Raw genomic sequence first — 18,228 nt, forward strand, 5'->3', positions numbered from 1 at the left:
TTAATTGGTTTTGGACCTAATATGTAATAAGATTACTTATGAACCTAAAAGTTGGTTTTATGTTTTCCGCTGCAAAATTCTGAATAAGCCGTACGTTTTCACACGGGCGATAATGCCTTGATAATTCTCTACGTTTTATATAAAAAGGTTATTTTAGAAAAGGGAGAATTGTCGGGGTGTTACAAAGTGGTATCAGAGGCTAAGGTTTTACTTTAATAAAATTTTAGGCGCCTAACTATCTAGTTATTTAAAATAAATTTCTTAAAAATCGAGCTTCTACGTATTATAGTGTTCAAAAAAAAAAATTGGTACTTTTTTTTGGGGGGCCGATTTCCTTTTATCTTGTTTGAAAGTATATGATATTTCTTATTTAAGTTCGAAATCAAATTATTATTCAAGTTAAAGTGATACTTTCGACATTTTTATTTTTCTTATTATTTATTATTCAAAAAAAAAAAAAAAAAAAATGAGTACATTTTTTTAGTTGTTTCAAGAGTTAGAATTCGTTATAAGAAAATATAATCTTTTTCGAATTAATAACTTTATTTTCTAATTTATTCGCTACGCATTTCCTTAATTTATTTTACTTTATTTATTTTATATTTTTATTTATGTTATTATATTAGCGTCCTTTTACCTTAATATTTAAATTATTTCAATGCTTTAGCTTATGAGAGATGGGTAGTATAAGAAGGGCATATAAGATAGAATTACATGTGCATTAATGGCTAGTCAACGCTAGCATTAGAAATTGATTGTTATGAACGTTCGTGTACTAATTGTTTAAGTGTTACATTTAAATGTGCATAAAGAATTGTTTGCTTCCACCAAATTTATTGCGTTATTGAACTTTGTCTATGATTTGGTTGGAAAAACGTTAGTGAGACATGGAATTGTTTATTTCAGGAATAAAATGTTTCTTTCCAAGTACACCAACATAGGATCCTTCGAGAAACTTGATATAGAAACCCCAGATATTTACGTGAAGAAAATCATGTTTGGATGTGAATATTATGCTAAAGTTCAAGGGCAACCTATCTTAATGAGAAAGGATATCATAGCAGCTACTATCATTAATTGCTTACCTAACAAATTTCCATACCTAGAACTCAAGGAAAAGTTTAAAGACATGCATTCTGATAATGGAACTCCAAACCTGGCTAAATATGGGACTTGGGATGGTAGATGGAAATATGATTCAGAAATTCTGACCACCATTATTGAGGCGGCAGAAAGTGGGTTTAGAGACGGTAAAATCGTAGGGAGTCATGTTGGAGATGCAGTTACAGAAGAACCTATGGGAGTAAGTGTAAATAATGACCTAGAGGAAAATGATGTAGCCGTGGAGAGTGAGAATGTAGGTGTTGAGGCAGAGAATCCTAACCTAGTGACTCATGAGCCAACCATTGAAATTTCTAGTGATTCAGATGCAGATCTCGAAAGTGAGCAGCAGGTGGCAAATGAGCCTAATCAAGATGAAGATATGGAAGAAGATGAAGACCCTGAGGAAGAGTTTGATGATCTTGAGATCTAAATGTCACTCCGCAAGTTTCAGGAGCAATGGATAGGCAAGAGGCCACAAATATTTTGAAGTCATAAATAGTTAATTAGCTCTTTTATGTTTTAAAGAATAAGTAGCAAAGCTACAACAGTTTAAGGTTAAAGTTTATTGAAGTTTGAAATGTTCGTTATTATTTTGAAGGATGTAATAAACCTTTATGGAGTTAGCAATAAAAGTTAAAATTTTCAAGGAATTATTCTTTATTTTATTTTGAGGATTCCATAATACCCCAACCCCTAGGTAGTACGTTAGGGATTAATTCTTTATTGTTTGCATACTCAATGTGAATTGTGGGTCAATTTAATTGCCACAATAATATTAAATGATTTGAGTACATAAAGGAAGTGAGGGCCAATCTAGACCCCCATGACCAATATGATTCAAAATGTTATGCCTTATGTGCAGCGTGTGAATGCCTTTCGTGAATTATTGAGGATGATTATTTTTCAATGATTATTGCATCTTGTAGACGATCGTTGCCCTCCGTAAACGATTGTCGTGCCTTCGTAAATGATTTTATGTGAATATTGTTTATTGAGGCGATCTCTATGGTCAAAGTAAATATTTCTTGATATAGAATGACATGTAAGTGATGTTTAGAACCTAAGATATAGAGTGTATTAATTTCAGGTCGTGTTATAGAATGACCAACAATAATGACTTAGTTGTTGCTATTCGCCTCTTGACGGAAAAGATGATCCAAGAGAGAATTGAACGTCCCGATTCTGCTGGGGACATGTTTAAGAGACTAGCCAAAGTTAAGTCACCATACTTTAAGGGGCAAGCTGATCCTACCTTTTTAGAGAACTAGGTTAGAGAGTTTGAGAAACTGTTTAGGGATGTGAACTGTCTTGAGAACAGGAGAGTGGGTCAAGTTGTACTGTACTTGGAAGATGAGGCTGATTTGTGGTGGAGAGAAAATGGGGTTAGACTTAGCGCTGTTGAGAGATTCAATTGGGCTTCGTTGTTACTGCCTTAAGGAAACTCCTTTAATGAGAAAGCAAAAGGCACAATAATTGATAAACCTCGTGATGGGATTGGCTAAATTTGTACAAGGCTAAGATAGACGTACTGTGAAATTCAGAAAGTAAATTTAAGGAACCATATTGGAAGATTGACCTCGTATAGATGTTTTGAGAAGTCCAAAAACCTTTAGTTTTTTTCTGTAATGCAAGTGAGGACTTGATGAATAAGGAGTGTGAACTATTTTTCTGCAGTGTGTTAGAAGTGGGTAAAGAAGTTGGAGTGGAAATCAAGGATGTTGCCATTGTGAGTGGATTCATTGATGTGTTTCCGAGTGAAATTGCAAGTATGTTACCAGCTAGAGCATTTGAGTTCACTATAGAGTTAAATCCTGAAACGACACCTATAAATGATCTAATTAGGACACAATCGCAATAGTTGTTTCGTTAAGGAGTATGTTAGGCCTAGTGCGTCACCGTGAGGAGCTCATGTGTTGTTTATTAAGGAGAAAGATAAGAGTATGGAATTATGCATCGAATTTAGGGAGCTAAACTCCAAGTATCATTTGCCTAGAATAGATGACATATTGGATCAATGAATTGGGCGAGTGTGTTCTCGAAGACTGATTTGTGTTTGAAGTATCACCAATTGAGGATAGCTGATAAGGGACTAAGACCTCATTAGGACTCGTTATTGTCATTATGGGTTTAGAATAATGTCTTTTGGGTTAACCAATGCACCTACCATAATTATGGATTTGATGGATAAGATTTTCTACGTATTCCGAATTAAGTTCGTTATGATGTTATTGATGATATCCCTATTTATTCAAGGAATGAGAAAGAGCATGACAAGCACTTGAGGATTATTTGGAGACGCTTAGGAAGAATCTAGTTTTATTAAATGAAGTACACAAATCTTGAAGTCATATGTGTATAAGTGACACCGACGGAAAAGTGAAGGACTAAATTGATTGAGAACTATGTTACGTAAGGGAATAAATTTAAGAGAAGATTTGAGTGGTCCAGGATCGTTAGAAATCATTGTTGTCTGGAAAGGATGAAAAGAAATACATGAATTGGTGCAAGAGCTAAGAGTTAAGCCCAAAAGTTATACACCCATGAAAAGCGTAATGAGGGTCGGTAACAAGGAAAAGTTGAACAGAAGGAATTTCTGTAGATCCTGTTAAGATTCAAGCTGTGAGTGAGTGACCTACTCCAAAGAACGTGTCCGATACTTGAAGTTTTCTAAGCCTAGATGACCATTATAGGAGGTTGTGAAATACTTTTCGAAGGGAGCAAAACCATTGACCAACTTGTTGAAGGAGGAATCAAAATTCGAGTGGAGTGAGAAATGGGAGAAAGCTTTCTAGATTTTAAAAGAGCGTTTGACCTCCGCAGCTGTTGTCGCGTCAATTGAAACCTTATGAAGCTAATTACCCTACCCATGACCTAGAGCTAACTTTATTGTGTCCTCTTTGAAGATTTGGAGACATTACCTTTGTGGGGAAATATGTAAGATCCTTACCGAGAACAAAAAGGCTGAAATTTTTGCAATAAGGTCCAGTTGAATCTTGGGGACAACATTAAAAATGAATATTGCTTTCCACCCTGCAACCGATAGACAGATTGAGATTACTAACGAAATTTATGTTGAAAACCCGTGTTATTGACTTTAAGGGTAATTGGGAAAACCACCTAGAGTCGATTGAATTTCTTGCAACAATAGTTACTATATGAGCTTTAAGATGGAAACTGTTGAGGCATTGTGTAGAAAGAAGTGTAGAAATCCCACTTGCTACGATTTTAGTGAAAATACAGCTTTGGGGGCATGATTCGTTGAAGTATAAATATCCAAAGTCATTCCCTGGGATGAGTTACGAGGGCGTAACTCGTTTTCTTTAAGAGGGGTAGAATGCGATAGAAATTCGCGCTTTTTACCTATTTTTATGGTATTTTTATGCATTTTATGCTTATTTTAGCAAATTTTACAAATTTAGGCAAAGCAAATAGACTCCCCGCATAAGAAAAGGTGTTCATGAGTAACACAAACAGCTTTGAGTTGACAAAAGAGTGCACATAGGTGGCACAAGTACTTCTCTAGTAAGAATAAGTTAAAAACTTTTGGGGAAAATGTGGGAAATTTCGTGTCAAGTTTCGGGACGAAACTTCTTTTAAGAGGGGTAGATTGTAATCCCCCGTAAATTTATAAATTTTATTAATATATTTTAACGTATATTATTTATATTTAAATAGAATTTATGAACTTTAGTAATAAATATATAATTAACGTGTATTTATTTATTACATTTTAATATTTTCAACGATTTACGAAATCGAAAATGATTTTAGAATTTTAAGTTAAAACGAATTTGAATTACGAAATTCCGTTCGATTGAAATTAGGAAACAATACTAAACAGTGTTGAATTCAAATTCTAAAACTAAATACTACTCCTAGCTCAATTGGGCAAAGCCCAAGCCAATAAACCCAACAAAACACCCCCCTTCTCTTCTCTATGTTTCACGTGAAACCAAAGAAAAAAAAAAAAAAAGAAACCCTCCATCCTTCTTCCCCTCTCACTGCACGTAGAAAAGGAAAAGAAAAACTCTCAAGCCTCTTTTGCTCCAGCCGTCGCATAGCCGCCGCGCAGCCACCACCGGCGTTCTCCTCCGGCCGGTAACTACCTCCTTCTCCCTCTCTTGCTTCGTCCTCCTTCTCCCCTTTCGTTCTCTTTTTCTTTCTATTGTTCTTTCGCTCCTAACTTCGTTGTTTATTCCTCGGGTCAGCCACCACCGCACGACCACCGTGCCCCGCGGCCGACCACCGTTCTCCACCTCCGCAGTCAACCACCACCGGCGTGCTGCACCATCGTTGCTTCTTGCTCTCCCTCCTCACGTCAATCCCCTTTATTCTTTGCTTGCTTCACCACCAACCGTCGACCACCTCGTGCACCGTCGCCCACGACAGCAGCCAGCCCAACCGCAACCGCTCGCGCCGCCGTGCCTCTGACCGCCGGCCGCCCACTCTTCTCTCCTTATTTGGTTATTTCTTAAACCCTAAGTAAATTAAATGTTTTAATCATATGTTATTAATTTAATTTATGTTTTGGTTGAATTAAATTTATGATTTTTATGATTTAGTTTTGAATTTCAGATTTTAATGTTGAATGAGTGAATTGTTAATTTTCAGATTTCATGAATTATTTGAAACGAAAATTTGAATTATTTAAAGAATTAATTTTTAAGGATTTATTGATTTTAAATCATGGTAGGATGTTTATGAATTATTAAAGTTATGATTTTTATGATTTTAATCATGTTTTATTAATTCGAATTATGTTTTCTTGAATTAAAGTTATAGTTTTATGATTCAAATTATAGATTTCAGATTATACGAATTATATAATAAAGTTACTAATTTTCAGATTATATTATATTGGTTAAATTAGTGCCTTTAAGTAGTAAAGTGCGACTTTTGAGGTTTTAATGGCTTTAAATCATAATATAATGATTATATATTATTAAAGTTATTATTTTTATGATTTTAAAGATGTTGAATATATTTTGAGCAAGCTTTTAATTATTTTAGATTGCTGGAAATTTAAAAAGGAAAATTTATGGAAGTTTAAGATTTAGGATCCTTAATATAATTATTATTATTATGCTTGGAGGTTAATTAGTTAAGTTTCGATATTGGAGAATATTCTAAATATGCTTAGGATGCATTTAGAATGCTTTATTATGGTTGTCAATGATTAGAAATTGATTGGGATTATTTGTTGGTTGTTTTAGGCGGATAATTCTCTCTAGGCGACTTTTGAAAGTGTTAAGGTGGCCTATCAGTTTGTTTACACAAGGTACGTACATACCTGTGTGCTTGGAACGTGTGCTAATTGTTGAAACCATGTTGAATCTTGTTGTTGAACTTGGTTATGTTGATATTATTGTTGAACTTGGTGATGTTGATATTATGGACGAACTGGGTTATATTGAATGTGCATGTTTAATACTGTTGGACAAACTTATTGAACTTATTTTGCACTATAAGAACTGTAACATGTTAGTATGGATGTTTGATACAAACATGTTGGTTGGGAACACTAGATTATTCTATATGATTGGGTTGGATCAATTGGTTGTTGTTCCCTTTCTATCTTTTCACTACTTTATAAGGGCGGAGGACCTTGTTTAGTAAGTTGAAACTTTATGCCCATATACAGGGTTGCTCATGGTTAAAGGAAAGGTTGGTTAAGTTGGAATGAGTCTTGATTGATGCTTTTATGATCACTTACTTAATTCCAAGATAAAAACAGTTGTGAACAAATGTGAATTGTCTGTCTTATGTAATGGTTGAGTCATAACGGAATCTCAATTTGTAAATCATGTAAAGTGAAACTGAATAGCAATAGCTTTAGACTGTGCACGTCTGAAGTGACGGACAAACAGGAGTTGGGGTTCATGGTGGTAGCCCATGGCCTTTTTTGGGACCGGATTGATCACCGTGTCCTATTTTTATTTAAACGTTCCTCGATATCGCAGGTCACTGAGGTTACGGAGTCGCGCCCGTACCTCGTCTTCCTTAGTGAAGACTTCTGGATGGTCAACTCGGTCCATTGTCTATTTCAACTAAAATAATATTATGGTTATTAAGCCTAGCTTAGTCTAGTCAAGTATAATCGTCAATTTATTATGTTTTGTCTGTCCTTACTTATATTTATTAGTATCATGCTAGGATTGTTGTTGTTTTAGTATGTAGTACTCAGCTTTGCTGATTACGTGCTTTGTTTGTGTGTGTTGATCATGGCTATGCCTTATTGATCCTGTGATGACCCATCTTTGGTGAGCAGTCTCTAAGGATCAATAAGCGTTGCCCATCTACAGGTTTGACGATGATGCATCATTGGGATCGGGATTAGAGAGCTTGTAGTTCTATTCGTTTAATTAAGTGATTTAATTTGTTAACTTGGATTTGAAATTTGTCGTACTATTCGTATTTCCTTATTTCAGTTAATTGGTTTTGGACCTAATATGTAATAAGATTACTTATGAACCTAAAAGTTGGTTTTATGTTTTCCGCTGCAAAATTCTGAATAAGCCGTACGTTTTCACACGGGCGATAATGCCTTGATAATTCTCTACGTTTTATATAAAAAGGTTATTTTAGAAAAGGGAGAATTGTCGGGGTGTTACACGATCTATCCACACCATGTTCAAGTCTATCTAATACATGAAATAGTTAAATAATGACTAAAGTCAAATAAATATTAGGTAATTGTAACAATATTATAAATTTGAATAAAATTTATTTTACATGAAAATCATTTAATATTAATAATTGTAGTTTTTTTAAAATCTCAATTATGAAAAATCACATCAGCTCAGATCATATCAGTTCAGATCAGATTAGAAAAATAAATCCAGATCAGAAAAAATAATTTCAGATTATATCAGATCATGAGAAATAAGGTGAACTAAATGGGGCCGTAATGGTATTATTTTAGACCTTACATACTTGATTGTAGAACATAAATTTGAATTATGTGGAAAGTAATAAATAGTTCTTTTTATGCCAAATTATGCCATAAAAATATACATAAGTAGCCATAATTTTCTTTTTAATCGTAAATGCGAGTTAGAATGAGTTTTAAATGATCTTATAAACAAACATAAATGAAAGCGAACGAGCTATTCGCGCACCTAAATGAGTCGAATATCAAGTTGTTCGAGCTAATCTCATTATTAAACGAGTTTAAATTAATTTTTTCGGACTCATTTATTTATGAAGGACGATTTGACCGAATTTTAACCGAGCTTGTACACGAACGTATCAGCTCATTGATATCCCTATACCAAACCATATCATTTGCTTTTTGAACTCCGTATAGTTCATATGTTTGCATTTGGTTTGCAGCATTGCATGTTTTGTTGTCTTTGATTTGATTCATAGTGGAACGAAGTATTTTATATTCTTAGGTAAACCTCGACAAATCAAAGGATGAAGAAGGAGGAATCTACGTAACTCGAATACCACAATATCACTCCAACAACCCCCAACCCAACAAGGCACAAACAAATCAAGAGATAGTGAAAAGGGTCAACTTAAATGACCATATCTCCCAATAACAACACCATCTACTATCTACATGTCTGCTACAGACCACAGGTAGGCTTCTCGTTCAGTAGCTCGTTTTTCATTTGTCCTTTTGACCAATTGCTTTTCATATCCTACATTGCAGAGAAAAGAGGATGAGAATCTTAGGAATTTTCTTTAAAATTAGTAAAGTTTGATTAAAACAAGACTTACCAGTACTACGATTAACTCCGTCCCAATGTCTCCCGGGTTTGATGCCGTATCTGTTAGGTTCATAGTCAACTCCCCTGTTGAGCCAGCTGTGACTAGGTCTATCTTGGGGAATAATGAAACCAGACTCCTTCATCTTCTCATTATCACCCAAGTCTGAAAGAACCAAGTCCGATTGTTTTTTCTGCAACCCCCATTCAAAAGAGTCTCACTCAAATATTCTATCAATAGATTTCAGTAACAGAGCATCATCTTAGTTTCAATACCTTGACCAAATGTAACATTGGATCACCCCACCTAGGTCTATCCTTCATCATGATATCAAGTTCTGGATCATCTCTGCAAACAGAACAAACATCATCATCATATTTTAAAACAAGACCTCGCGTAATATTCAGAGTCTCATCAGTAGGACTCTTTAAAACAAGACCTCGCGTAATATTCAAAGTCATCTTTTTGCAAGATAATAATCACCCCTCTCCTATTTCAGATGTTATTACTTTCATTTTTGGTCATCGGCCTTCAATAACCCACTTCCATAGTTCCATATAGAAGCAGAAAAATAAAGTAGGGAGGATGAAATGACACTTGACTGTTCAACTGATAATACAATGGCGGAATACAGAATGCAATTTTCTCAACCCCATTCTCCCCAATAAAAACATCAAAAAAGAGGCCAAATCTAAAAATCAAATATAAAAAAGGAAATTGATATATGCAGGCTACAAATAAGAAACTAAGCTAGCTTATACTAAACATTAACTACACCGACCGACCCGTGATTTTGGCATGAATTCCTATTTAGGAACTGCATTATATGTTTATTTACCCTATAAAGTAAAACAGTTTAATCACAATCTATCCCTGTCATAAGTAATAAGAAGTCAGCGTCCACTTGAGTTTACCTGGACCGTGCAAATGGTTTCTCTTTCTCAAGTTCCAGCTCAAGAAGCCTAGCTTCAGCTTCACGTTTTTGAGCCAAGCCCTTACCCCATTCCAGCTTCTTCTCCTCCTAATCAACAGAAAGTAAAGCATAAATATCGCTAGTCCTGACAAAAACAGAGGAAACAAGTAAAATCAAAGTCCAAATAGAAAATGTATAGCATATCCAGTTCCATGTCCATCACTCTATCCAGAGACAGCGGTAGATAAATTACTACCGCAATTTAACCAAGGAATTGAGCACATCTGAGATGAGCAAAAACTGCCTTATTTTGCACAAGCAAAAACTGTGTCCGTCAGGATTGTCAGCAAGATTGGTAAGTTTACTTGTATTCTTTTGCTAGGAGTCTTTCAATATTTCGAAAATTAAAGTATTCACATTAATACATATTTATTGAACTCCAAAATATTTGCCAACACTACTGGGAGTCGGACGAAGGAGTATGGAATAGTACATTCTACAGCATAGGGAAAGGTGGGTATAGTGACCATTGACAGACCCCTAACCCACCACCAAAAAAAGTTCCTTTCAGGCATTTCATTCTACAAGGCATGTGTCTCTCATTGAAGACTTGTCTCCCAAAATAGTCAAGGAAAATAAGGCTCATGACTCATCTGAAAAACGGGCCGATAGATCTGAAACATATGATACAAGAAAGGGACATGCATGAATATCAGCTTACTATTGAGAAAAAATACATCATGAGCTTATTTAGGTAACAAATAAGAATTTGAATCCGTGGATACAATCTAAAGTTACCAAACTTGATGCAGGAGAATTCCAGTACATGAAAAGACTCCCAAAGGACAAGGTTTGGGCATGATAGGATTTTGGGATTCAGTGGACTTTCCAAGTCAATTCTTATAATCAACCCTCCTTTCTCTTGGTTGAGCAAAATGAATAGGCATTTGGAAGCTGAAGTGCACCTGTGCACTGGAGGTAATTTGAGGGCTTTAAACTGAAGTTAGAAAAAGAGAACACTGCTCGTCACAAACACGTTAGAGGCTTTCCAGAAATTGCCTTTTGATGCTCACCTGACATGGCCGTGTCAGCATATCAGACGACCTGCAGATTGTGATTTTGCAGTTTCTTCCATCATATGAAAGCTTCTTAACTACTCTTTTCTTTTTAGGGCTTTTAAATACCTAGAATAAGTTGTGATTAGGGCTTAATAGCTAAAGTGAAGTAAGCCATTCTATAAATATTGATGTAAGCATCAACAGAGTAATCCTAAGATAGCTTTTGATGATTGAATGAATGAAACCCTTGTGTCTTTGTGACTCTCTTCCTCCACTGTGAATCTGGCAAACCCTCTACTTTCGAGATCTAAACTTTGTGCAGGGATTGTTGAAGGTAGTTTGTAGATTCACCCCTAAACATGTATTTTTCTTTTCCATCACCATACAACACCACCTCTAAAGTGGTAATGATGGTAAGTTGGAAATAAAAGTTTATGAAGAAAATGAGGAATTTGGAATAATTAGCATTCCCACTGATATTAGCATGCAAGTTTCTTCTCATAATTGCATATATAATCATTACTGCAGGCTGCTAGTGCTTTATATAGACCTAGGAGAACACACAGCCAGTAACAGCAATATTTAGCCTCTCAAATATTATACTCATAAAAAAGCCGTAACAGAAAATATTAGCGACCTTCTTGGGCTTTTCTTCTTTCTTGGTTAGCTTCAAGTACTCGTCCTTTGATATGCGTTCTCCTGTGATACAGTGTTCACTGTTATTAAGTTACAAACATATAAATGCCACAAAAGCAAAGCCTAGGTCAGGAGTTATAGCACGGCTAGGAGCAATAAAGCAAGGAACCAAGTCACTAACCCTTGAAACGATATACTGGTACAGCTCCTCGTCCGCTTGTAGAAGGATCCATCTCATTGAATCTACAAATATGTACACACTGTTTGAGATTAACGCACTGGTATTCGAGAGAAATAAGCCAAGAATTGAAACCCAGAATACCAAGCACATAAGTGACATTAACAAAACAACCCACTCCTAGCCAAAACACGAATAAAAGGTGTTTCAAGGATACTTTTGAAGCAAGATAATCCATCTGCATTGCGGGGGGAAAAATACCAACATGTGCAAAAATAATTCCTTAATTTATGTACATGTACTAGCAAGAAATTATCACTCACATAACATATGAAACAGCAATGAAATTATCTACCAAACCCATCCCGCCCTGGTTAGAGAAGCCATAAAGATTGATGAAAATATACCTCGACCATTCATCTTTTTTAATTTTCGTAATCTCTGTACTGACATCTTTGCCAGTAATCAAGCCTGTTTTCTTCTGTTCTTTGCTTTTTCTAGGAGGTGACAAATCTGGTTCAATTGACCTTCCTCTTACACTATTTGTTCTTCCGACCCTTTTATCAATCCCCTTTTGGCTTTTCCTCGGAGGAGAAAGATCCTCTGAAACTCGTGAATCGTTTATTTTTGAAGAACCACGGCGCTCTCGACGAGGGGGGAACAAATCATCCATCTCAGAGTCTCTTACACCAGAAACTGATGAATTTTTATGAGGCATGGGTGAAACGGAACCATGAACCTGTCCCCGCCGACGTGGAGGGGACATATCACTGTCCTCTGCATTTGAAGCCTTGGTCCTGCGTTCTGGTGAGGGAGAGTCATAGCGCCTACGGCGCTGCCGTGGTGGTGATAAATCGACTTCTTCAATGGCAGCTGAGGACTCTGTTACGTGCTTAGATGATGAAAAATCATTGAGATTGTGACGTTGTCGAGGTGGTGACAGATCAGAGCCTTCTCTTAGTTCTCTACCAAGACCATTAGGCCCTGGTGAGGAACTGCCATTGCGTTGGCGATGCTGTCGTGGTGGTGACAGATCAGCAAGTTCTTTTCTACCTGAATCTGAAGCATCCATCCCATGCTCAGGAGAAGGTGTCACATACCTAGCTTTCCGATTACGAGGTGGGGAATCAAGATTAGTTGAGTCCATTGGAGTATCAGAAATTGGAACCCAGCCACTACCATCTTCAGAGATTTCATTGTAAGAACGCCTAGCTCTAAGCTGCTCCAACCTCTTCATCCTTTTAACTTCTATGTCTTCATCAACTTGTGGCTTCTCATCTACAAAACGAAAAATCAAAAGAACAACTTAGGAAATACAGTACACAATAAGGGGCTAACTGGGTTTTTGAGTCATAGTCCATGACAAAATGCATTTATTTTATGACATGGAAATTTTACCAGGTGAATCAATCTCTTCATCTTCTTCAAGATTGACTTGCTTTTGCCACACAGGATCTTCATCCACAACAAGAACACCAGCAGCTACTGCTTTAGTTTTCTTCTTTTTTTTTTTCTTCTTCTTCTTCTTCTCCTCTGCTGCACTGTTACTTTCGTACTTCTTCAAATACTCTTTCAATGATGAAGAAGTTGCCGCTGCCATCACCACTTTCACCTAAAAACAACATTTATAGACTCGTCAAAAGAAACATAACAGATGTTACTGATTGAGGATTGGCCAATCTATAGAGAAAGAAGAAATTAACTGATCCTCTTTTCCTTCTTCTCTTTCAAACAAATCCCTCTCCTTTCCTCAAGCCTGTCCCTGAGCCACGATAGGAAAGGCGACTGTCCTGGGCCCAAGGAGAAAATGCCTTTTTCATGGTTTTCCATCCTAGCATAACAAGGTTATAAACAAAAGCCCGCGAATTAGGCTAAATGGTTGAAGTGGTTGAATGGTATTGAGGCCTTGTTAATCATCAAACTTCTGAAAGCATCAGGGGTTTGAATCTAACCTAATACACTATCCTGATATCTTCTAATGAACAAAATCACTACCACCTACATTCTCTCAAGCTCCGGAGTCAATTATAAAAATAAAAAATAAAAACTTTCCAAGTTCTCATTCAATCGAATTTATAAATTTTATATAAAAAATAATTCAATCAAACTGACCTTTATTATGGTATTAAATTATTGTTCTTTTCTACTTTGCTCCCTCCTTAAAACAACCAAATTAACCCCCAAAACATAGTATTTAATCAAGAACAAATTGAAAAAAAAGGATAGTATGATTCTCAACTAAGATTATGAAGTGGGTATATAGACCAGGCCCGTCCTAAGGCAGGGCAAGAGGAGCTAAAGGAGAGATGAACGGTGATTGTCATAAAAATAGAAGCATATCAAAAAGGATTATACGAATTTCAAGTAGAATCATGGAGTGGGTATAGAATAATTGGACATAAAATAACACCAAAAACGAATCCAACAAAGTATAATTAACAATTTGAAACCCGTCATAACGGAAAAATCAAATCAGTAATCATAATCAATCTTATGAGAATCATATGAAAACAAAGCTAACAAAAAAACCCAACAGAATATATTTAACAATTTAGCAAATTATATTATTGAATCAATAAAAATACAAACAAATCAACAGAAAAACGGTAATTGTTTTGGCTGTATACAATATTGATTCTATACACATATATGCTCGTAAAACACGCCTGCCATACTCAATTCAAAGCAATAACATCTGATTTTATTATCCCAAAATTTCGATATATGTTCTAATTTATGCAAAAAATATATAATTAATTGTATAAATTTATAAGACATTGAAAATATTTGATTTTCATGTAAATATAAATCTGAAAATTGCCAAGTACGGTTCGAAATTTATGGGTAAACAATCTGATTATTTAGCCTATTTAATTTCGATTTCGTACCTAATTTATGCCCAAGACATTGATTAATTATGCACAAAAATGTTTGGGGGTACTAAATGCAGGTAGTGTTTTACCTAAATGCAAAATAACTTAAAATTATTTAAATATTATTATTCCTATATTGCCCTTGTTATAAATCTATCTTTTTTCCCATCCAAAAGCTATATTAGCACTTTAATACTCTGATTCAATAAATTGTAAAATAAACTCTCGCCTTGTGCTACAAATCGATGGACAACAATGATGAATTACGCAAAGACGACTATTTTACGGTACGTAATCGGATTTATTTTGGTCAAATCATATTGTAGAACGAACAAACTAGAACGAACCTGATTTATGGGACCTTAATTGCACGACACCCAAACAAGAACATCGGAAAAAATACCCGGTACATTAACTGAACGACCGGAAGATTATTCCAGCACTTTAACTGTACCGCCGCAAAGAATATCCGGCACACTAACTGTACCGCTGGAAAAGGATATCCGGCACTCTAACTGGACCGCCGGAAAAGGTATCCGGCACCCTTACTAAACTGACGGTGAACTTGCCCATTATATTAGCATAACGTCTGGAATTATGTGCCGGAGACCTAATGCAACCGCTGGTTGGATTTTCCGGCACCAGTGTTCTTTATCCGGAAATTCTATCCGGAGCGCATGTTATTGAATGTTATGCTTTTTTATTATTAATTTAATTATTGATATGTTTTTTTTAATGGGATTATTATTGATATATATGTTTACAGTATTGATTTTTGGTCAAAATAAATTGAAGGATTATCATTTTATTCCCAATGAAAACGGTCAACAATTGCCTGATTTTTCTTATCTTTTTATGACGAATGTAACATTTGATGATCGCCAAAAATTGTTAGACTGAGTTAAGTATGTTGGTACGGAGAATCACATGTATTTTATTATTCAATCTTTTAGACGACCATAGTGAGCTTCGTCAAAGCACTCCATTAGCCATGAATGGGGACTCTTCCTTCTTTTATTCTTCTGGTTTTTTAAAAATATAATTTACTTTTCTTGGTGATTAGCCTTTCAAAGATTTGATTAAGGGATGAGAATGGACACATGGAAAACTCGTTACAAGAACTATGAAGAGCTTATACTATACTGCTACTATATATGTGGCTGTAACATGTTGCTTAATGGCACTCCCTATAGCAGGAAACTCACCAGAATCTGAGACTTTTACTGAAAGCATTTATAACGCAGTGGTTTGCTTAGGAATCGGAAACTAGCTGACTAATATCCTCGGAGATGTAGCAGAAGAGTGAACTTTCTACCTATTTCCATACTAGGGATGAATCATGAATATAAATCAGCTGAATAACATCCTCAGGTATGTTTAACTCTTTGATTCATTGCTTCAAGGGGGAGAGTATACATTCCACAAGACTAGCTCAGAGAGTTTGGGTTGACAAACAATGACATATTTTAGGACTAAATTTGGTGGAATAGTTTCCCACAAATGATAACACCGAATGTAAATTGCACTAACATGATTCAAAATCAAAACTTTCTAAATACTGGGTGTTCAAGAATCAAATTGAAATATTAACTGCGAGATTGATTAATCGGTTAATTAAGTGGGGTTCTGAACTACGTATCATACAAAAGTGTATTCTAAACAACATATCATAGATGAGCATGAATTTACTTAGTTTTTGTTGTTGCAACTTACACTCAACTAACACTCAACAAAAGCTCAAACAACTAACCATTTCTCCTACTAAGAAACAATGAAAACATCGATATAAATAGAATTACACTATGAAAAAATAGAGTCATTTCAACAAACACTTGGTGGGCAATACTTTTAATCCCAAAACAACACAATTAACCAACAAACCGGAACAGCCATTCGGAAGTTGAAGTCGACTTCCGGTGGTAATATTCGGTAATTATACACGAATTAACATCAAAGAACGATACCAAATTGACAAAAAAAAAAAAAAAAAAACAAGATATAACATACCTATCTGAGTATCTTCAAGGTATGCGAAACCAGAGAAGCAAGTAGAAGGGGATGCAAAACCAGAGAAACGGTGGAGGCAATTAAGGTTCTTCTTTTGGGGTTTTGGAGACTTACAAATTATAAAAGGGTGTTTTTGTATTTTATGTATTATTATTTAAATCATTAAGTGATTCTGCAGTAAGGATTTTGTACTGCATTTAGTACCTGCGAAAAGTTTTATGCCCAATTCTTCTATGAACCCTAATTTTATGAAAATTACACACCCCAAATTCAATCAAATTTTTGCTAGAAATCTTACCAAATTCACCCAAATTGTTGCACGAATCGAGTGAGAGAAACGGGGAATTGTGCGCGGCTTGCTGCGAGGGAAGGCGAAGCTTTCTGGGTTGTCGGGGATGGTCGGGAAAGGCGGCACAAGGAGTAACACAACCACCCGCTGCCTACGCAATCGTTGCGTGGTGGTGGCTGCACGGTGGCTCGAGTGTTCTGCTGCTGGAGGCTGCGACGCGGAGGGACAGAGCTGCGGGGAAGACAATGGCACTCGTTGCCTGGTTTCCGACGCGGCTGTGATTCCGGTGAAGCAGATGCGTTGGCGTAATGGGATGCTAGTGCTGAAACTGGTTGTGGGTTGTGGTACTGGTTTTTGTTTCACCGACCCGGACAGATTGATTTGGGGCCACTTCTTGCTAGGGGTGTCAAATCGGATCAACGGGTCGATTTTGGGTCGGATTTATCGGATTTGCGTTATAACGGATCGGTTTGAAACGGATTTATTTGGCTAACGGGTCAGATCGGATATAAAACTTAACGGATCGGGTCGGGTTGTATTTTTTATGCACGGATTCATATCGGAACGGGTTTTAAACGGTTCGGATTGTAGTCGGGTTGGGTTGGATTGGATCTGATTAGAACATGACGGATTGTTAACTGGTTTAGCCAGGCTATAACGGGTTCGGGTTCATATTGGATCAGCCTAATATCAGGTCGGATTCATATCGGATTAATCGGGTAGCGGACTAAAACGGGTCGAATTGAAACGGATTTAGCCGGGGTACATTGAATTCAGGTTCATATCGGTTTGGGTTATTATCGGATGAGGTTAATCGATAGCAGGTTGAATTCCGTGTCGGGTCCATTCCGTTACATATATAGTTATAATATCGATGACTTAATTAGGAGACGAAACTATCGATGACTTAATTAGGAGACGAAAATGCTAACTAATTGTTGAAAGGATTAAGTATTTTTTAAGATCAGTACTTTAAGTTATTGAGTATATTATATATAACTTAGTTTAATACTACATAATTGCTAACGATGAACTAATAACTAATATAGTTTATTACGGTGTATTAACGAATCATATATTAATGAACTAATAAAGTACTCCGTATAATTTGTAACGAATTAAAAAGTATAACGTCCACATATGATTACTTTAACAAACTAATAATAACTTACGGATAGAAGGTGAGTGACGTGACAAATTGTTTGACAATTACTATCAGATAGTCTTTTACAAATATTTAAATTAAAAATAAACATCAATTACAAATTTCATTTGATCAAAGTATATAAAGGGAAACATGAAGTACAAGCATAACTAATAGTCATAGACTTAATTGGTAGTGCGACATATTTAATGTTTTAATTTCTTCAGGTGGTGAATGGTTTGAGTTAAACGGAATCTGATTAAAATTGGTTCGGATTAAACGAGTGACGGGTTGAAACATTTCGAATCAAACG

General features: G+C 35.8%; 1 protein-coding gene and 1 long non-coding RNA gene across 3 annotated transcripts; one reads left to right on the forward strand and one right to left on the reverse strand.

The window, feature by feature from the left end:
* The first annotated feature begins 5,061 nt into the window (after nucleotides 1-5,061).
* Nucleotides 5,062-6,989, forward strand: LOC130461134 (uncharacterized). The gene is made up of 3 exons (XR_008921515.1): nucleotides 5,062-5,202; nucleotides 5,313-5,567; nucleotides 6,318-6,989. It is a non-coding gene; the product is annotated as an uncharacterized lncRNA (long non-coding RNA).
* A 1,480-nt stretch (nucleotides 6,990-8,469) lies between these two features.
* Nucleotides 8,470-17,129, reverse strand: LOC110805020 (uncharacterized). Of its 2 annotated transcripts, none has more exons than XM_022010614.2 (9): nucleotides 16,781-17,129; nucleotides 13,001-13,214; nucleotides 12,010-12,880; nucleotides 11,606-11,667; nucleotides 11,426-11,487; nucleotides 9,732-9,838; nucleotides 9,093-9,165; nucleotides 8,830-9,010; nucleotides 8,470-8,750 (listed from the first exon to the last, which is right to left on the reverse strand). In XM_022010614.2, the coding sequence occupies exons 2-9, from the start codon at nucleotides 13,200-13,202 to the stop codon at nucleotides 8,665-8,667; spliced, it is 1,644 nt and encodes a 547-aa protein (XP_021866306.2). In that variant the 5' UTR covers nucleotides 13,203-13,214; nucleotides 16,781-17,129; the 3' UTR covers nucleotides 8,470-8,664. The 2 variants fall into 2 exon arrangements, with proteins under 2 accessions (XP_021866306.2, XP_021866307.2); XM_022010615.2 differs by lacking the exon at nucleotides 16,781-17,129 and adding an exon at nucleotides 16,483-16,693.
* Nucleotides 17,130-18,228: the final 1,099 nt, after the last annotated feature.

Source organism: Spinacia oleracea, chromosome 5 (genome assembly GCF_020520425.1).
Source record: "Spinacia oleracea cultivar Varoflay chromosome 5, BTI_SOV_V1, whole genome shotgun sequence".
Classification (NCBI taxonomy): domain Eukaryota; kingdom Viridiplantae; phylum Streptophyta; class Magnoliopsida; order Caryophyllales; family Amaranthaceae; genus Spinacia; species Spinacia oleracea.